This window comes from Schistocerca americana, chromosome 1 (genome assembly GCF_021461395.2).
Source record: "Schistocerca americana isolate TAMUIC-IGC-003095 chromosome 1, iqSchAmer2.1, whole genome shotgun sequence".
Taxonomy (NCBI): Eukaryota; Metazoa; Arthropoda; class Insecta; order Orthoptera; family Acrididae; genus Schistocerca; species Schistocerca americana.
Window position 1 is genome coordinate 663,457,796 of NC_060119.1, and position 6,000 is coordinate 663,463,795.

General features: G+C 37.9%; 1 protein-coding gene across 1 annotated transcript in view; it reads left to right on the forward strand.

Annotated features, from left to right (window-relative positions):
* The window catches only part of LOC124587293, a 40,961-nt gene extending 37,217 nt beyond the window's left edge, over positions 1–3,744 (forward strand). The window contains exons 3-4 of the mRNA XM_047131436.1: positions 366–488; positions 2,501–3,744. Coding sequence (XP_046987392.1) covers positions 366–488; positions 2,501–2,638 — 261 coding nt within the window. The 3' untranslated portion in view covers positions 2,639–3,744. The remainder of the gene's footprint in view (positions 1–365; positions 489–2,500) is intronic.
* The last annotated feature ends 2,256 nt before the right edge of the window (positions 3,745–6,000 follow it).

Below are 6,000 nucleotides of genomic sequence, written 5' to 3' on the forward strand. Positions count from 1 at the left end.
CCTGTAGTTTTTAAGGGAGTGAATTTTAAGTAAATATCTTGTGTCAGGTACATTACTTTCTTAGTGATAGCTAGCCAAAAATAGTAAAAGGGTAAGAAGTACTCATTGTATTAAGAAATAAATCTTCAGATATGTGCAAGATGTCTTTTGTATATAACAAATAGTTATCTATTGTGTATAATAAATAGTTATGCATTATATATAATAAATAGTTATGTGGTGCAATAGCTACTGATAACTTTACTGCATAATCTGTAGAGAGGTTGTGGATATTACCTGTATATTTTAGAAACACAAGGGAGCTCAATTTTCACACTAGATTCATTAAATGAAGCATTTAACAGCTTTAGGTATACTGTTTGCAGTTTGAGAAGCCAGCTGCTCAGATACCTTGGAAGTCAATAGTCCTGGCATCAGTGCTCTGCTTTGGAGGCACAATTCTGCTTTTAGTGGGCAGCTTACTTGTGACTGGGCACATTGAAGCTAAGGTGAGCACCACAGAATAATAGTTTGCTTTATCTTGTTCGAAATGTGGCATATATTTAAACTGTATTTTCAAGTTTTGTGTTGCACATACAAATCAGTTTACGTTTTCAAAAGAAAAATAAAAAAAGGAAGAAAAATTCAGAGCAGTTTTAGAGAAATTTTACCAAAAGTTAGAGGAATGACATGACTGTGCTGGACTATAAAATTTTGATAAAGGGGTTACTGTATGTAGCCTGCTGGATTCTGCTAGTGCCATTTTCCTGGAAAATTTTGAGACCGTTATGGATTCAGTTAGCAGAGACTACCAGTTTTAATGGTGGGCAATCACTGGTTTCATGTTTAGAAAGCTGAACAAATTAAAATATGTTGCTGCTCAACTTATCCCTACGATTGCACCCATCCACTATTGTCACAAATGTGAAGTTAGTTTGCACATAGAGGAATACTTTTAATTAAGTGTAAGACATAGCAACAAAGAGATCTGTTGAGTAGCAACTAGTAACAACAAACCTGAAGTAAAATTAATGGCTTGCAGTATTTTAACTTGTTTTTCCTCATGCCAGAAAAAAGTTAGTTTTAGACATACAAAATGTCCATAAAGTCCCTTCACAACTTCAAAATTTTATGACAACAGCAGTTGTTGAAATATTTTAACATTTCTTTTATTGTAATCAGTGTTTATAAAAGCTTTTTGACAATGTTTAATAGACCTCTATATGGGTGCCTTTAGTTTAGTTGCACATAGCACATAAAGACGGTACTCGATTTCTTGCCATGTTGGCTGTAGCATAGCATCATCAATGGTGGCAATGGCATTACAAATCCTTTGCTTCAAGTCAGCAATGTCCCATATCTGTGTTTGATACACAATATCTTTTACATACTCCCATAAAAAAAAGTCCAGCGGAGTGATATTTGGCAAACACTGTGGCCAAGGAATTGGCCTATCCCTCCCAATCCATCTGCCTGGAAATGTTTCATTGAGGAACTGACGAACATGCAGTCCCCAATGTGGTGGTGCACCATCTTGCTGGAAAATGATAGTTGGTTGTATAAGTCAGTCAATTGTGGTGCTCCATCTTCGGTCAGAAGGTCGAGGTGAACATCTGCAGTAATTGTTGACTCGAAAAATGGACCAATTATTTGGTTGCACATGTTTCCACACCACTTATTCACTTTTGGACTATCCTGGTGAAGCTCCCTAGTCACATGGAAGTGTTCAGATCCCCATATTCTCACATTGTGTCTGTTTAATGTCTCAGAAACATGAAAAGTTGCCTCGTTACTGAAACAAACTTGCATGAGGAATGCTTCATCCTCCGAAAGGCATTCCGACATGTTGAGTGCAAACTCTGTCCGTTTTGGCTCGTCATTTGGCTCAAGTGTCGGTAACAGTTGCACTTTGTAAGTGTACAACCATAAGTTCTTGTGAAAGATCTTATGCATAGTTGAACGTGGTAATTGCAACTGTCTGGCAGCAGCGCAGATGGACTTCGTAGGTGAACGAGTGAAGACGTTTAAAACATGATCAATTTTTTCCTCAGATGTTCGTGGTCGCCTGCTCCTCCCTTTATCCAACACTGACCCAGCCTCCATAAAATTTTTGTGCCATGCATGGACTGAAGGGCGTGGTGGTGGATCTTTTCCATACTTCATTCTGAATTTTCATTGAGTCTGAACATCCGATTTTGTCTCAATAAACCAGGACACATATTGTGCCTTCTCTTGAGGAGTTGCCATTTCATAGAGATTCAGTTCCTTCCATCAACAGAGTATCTGAAACACAAAATGTTAGTATATATAAAAACTTTAGTAAACAGCTATTACAGTAAAAGAAATTTTGTTAAAATATTACAACACCTGCCATTGTAATAAAATTTTGATGTTGTAAAGGGACTTTATGGACACCCTGTACTTTCATAATACTTCAATAGTTAATGCATTTTTGTATCTCCTTCTTTGTAAATTGGAATTAAAGATTCAGTAATTTTGTTGTCTCTCTCTTTTGTTCCAGTACGCGGATCGGACATGGCCTTTACTCATTTTGGGATCCATCATGTTTTTGCCAGGAGCATACCACATACGCATAGCATATTGTGCATTTCGACGATATCCGGGTTACTCATTTGATGATATACCCGAGTTTGATTGAAATTCCAGAACAGCAGAATCATCTAGTGTTCACTCAAATCTTGCAAAGACAGTTTCAAGAAATGGCTAGAAATGTTTCTCTTTTCACCTCCTGTGCACCAAAACACATTCTCTCAATATCTTTTTTTGTGAAGATCATCAATTAACATTGCACAATCAAATAGTATAAACAAGAAAAAACAAGCATCAAACAATGAGGTACAATAACAATCCATACAAAAAGTAAAAAGTAATATCCACCAGACATAACAAGTTAAGCATATTGAACTATCACACAAACTTGAAGTTAATCAGTAGGTTTGAGGGCTTTGAATTGGTAGACATGCTGTATTCTCATAAAGAGACAAATGAAACAGAAGTGAGCATTAATACTAACAGAAAGTAAAAGATGACCAGAAGCAACAAAAGACTCACTAGACTTCTTCCACACTGTTTTACTTAAGGCTTTAATATTTCATCCCTTGCCTGTTAGCAACTTTTTCGTGCCTCCTCACATCGCAGTTCATGAAGTATTGGCATTCAGTACAGTGTATGATTGCCCATGACTGTTTCAGTCTTCTGAATATGTCACTGTAGTACTGAAGCTTTCACATTATTTTGGCTTTCTACTACTTGGTCTGCTGATGCTTTGTCTGAGTTTACAGCCACAGTGAAGAAATTATGTAACTTATTACTACATAAAGGATCCCTGCATGTGTAGCAAGTTCAATAATGCTGTGTGAGACTTCTTCATTGTGTCAGTAAGACAGTCAGTAAATATGCAGCTCACTTTTCGGACAGTGTTATAAGTGACTTCCAAGTGCTTTATTATGCGGAAAAGGCAATATTCCATTATTCGATGGGCTTATTTTTGCTTTGTTTCATGCACGTGCATGCAGGTTTGCGTGCGTGTGCGTGTGCGTGTGTGTGTGTGTGTGTGTGTGTGTGTGTGTCTGTCTGTCTGAGAGAGAGAGAGAGAGAGAGAGAGAGAGAGAGAGAGAGAGAGAGATTGTTTTCTTGTGAAATGATGGTTGTAAATTGTATATGTTAATGTTTTTGAATATGTATTTTTGTTTTAAATGGAGACAGATTTGAAAACCATTAATAATGAAAATTTGTCAAATATAATCAATTTTTAATGTGTCATTTGTTAACCTAATATCTGTACATCAGAAGTATAAGTTCTACATCTCCATGACATTATAGTAGTTGTACTAACTTCCGCAGATACTCTGCTGGCCCCACATAGGACTCCTTGTAGTTCAATATGTTCAGTAAGTGTGATCTCCCAGCTTCCTAAATCATTGAAAAAATATAAAAAAATTTACACAGTGTGTGTTAAATATTAAACCAAAGTAACATGAACACTGGCAGCTGAGAGTGGCTAAAAGATCACTGATGATTATGCTTGGAAAATGATTGTGGTTGGAAAATAACACATCCAAATACTAGTGATTTGACTACATAAGTATTCATCTATCAACTTACTGTCCTGAAAAGCAAACAACAATATGATGGCTGTAAATAAAGTAAGTGCCAATGTAGTCCAGACACTTGCAGGAGCTTCGGCGTGCGCTAATAGAATATGGGAGCAATCGGGTAGCACCAGTGTTGGTGTGGAGTGTGCATTTGAGAGGCATCCAGTTGAGAGTGCTGTTGCTGTCTAGCATTCAGCTGAGGAGTGTCAATTCCACCCCTCTAAAGCATGTCTCCAGAAGGTGGTAAATATTTGTGGATTAAAATCAAGGTTGCTCGTGGCCAGAATACTTTACTGTATAGGGTGGTTGCACAGTGGGTCAATGCCTTTGTGCCACTCAGAATGAGACTGCAGATATGCACCACACAGATCAGTCATCCATTCTTCAAGATCAGATTGATGTCGTAAGTTGTCTCAGTTCCATACACCATTGATGTGCTGTCTGGGAATTACCGATAGAGGTTGGTCTCAGTCATGAAATGGTGTGGCACATACTGATGAAATGTCTTAACATGAGGAAAATTGCATCCATTGTGTTTTCACATCAACTCATCGATGTACAGAAAGGGCACCGGTGTGCACTGACAGGCATCCACCTGGACAGATATCACAACAAAGGCGACATATTTCTACAGCATATTATCACCATTAATGAGATGTAGGAACAATTCTACAAGCCTGAATTAAAGCACCAGTTGAATGAATGGTGTCGCTCATGTTGGCCATGTCCACAGAAATTCTGACAGGAATCTAGTCTTGGGATCCTTATTCAGATTGTGGCATATGACTACAAAGGTGTTATCCTTAAGCCTGCTACATCTGAGGGACAAACCTTCAGCAGTGACTACTAGTTCCGATTTCTGGAGCAACATTTGTGTCCGGTTATGCAGTGCAAATGTCCGCATTTATTGTGATACAATCGCCTTATTGTTTTCGTGAAAACTCGTGTTGTCATGTTGCAAACAATGTGAAGCTCATATTGCAGTGGTGGTGTTGGACAGTCTCGATATACCATCCATACTCACCAGACATGAGTCCTTGTGAGGGCACTTCACCGCAGTCATCGTCAACATAGAACGCCCTGCCAACAGTCCCCAGTAGTTTCCCGACATTTGACAAGAGGTAAAAGGCTTTGTGAGTGACTACATTGAAGGGCTGTAGTTTTAGTTCATTAATTATTATGTTCTGTCAAAGTTGCCACTACTTTATTTACATCCCTCATAAGATTTATTACCCATCCAAAACTTTTGAGTATTTCTTGTATGTGAAATTCATGATTAGACCTTAATATAGTTTATATTTTACTGTTTACTTCATTGTAGTTTATTGCCACCATAAAGGGCTACTGATACATCAAGACAGTTGCCCATGCTTATCTACTTTAGTCTTGCCCTTTCTCTTCAGTGAGTTCTACTTTTTGTTTGCTCACAGGTGCCACTGAGCACATTCTTAACAACTTATTAACACCTGATGAAGTCGACAAGCTACAGCACTGAATAATGTGCCAGCAAGAAACACTCAGCTCCACATGATAGACTTAATTCCACATCTACCTTGCTGGGAAAATCTGAGAATTTTGACCACTTCATTGGTTATACAACACAGCTGAAAATTTTCATCACAGATTCAAGACATGCCAAACCTTTACTAATAAAGGCAAAACAAACATAACAGAGGTTGAACAAAAAGGTAAAACAAACATAAAGGACAGCTAACTGAAAAGAATCAGTGTTGTTGAAAACCAAATATTATCAGTTAAGTTGCCAGTGATTCTCTAAGATACTTCAAAATGGAAATTCACATGGCTGAGGAAGGCTTCTTGGATCCAGTGAGCTACCTTTCAGATTTTGCTTTGCTTGTAAGAACAACTAGCTCCTCTTCTTGCAGCAGTTTGTACAGAATGTTTT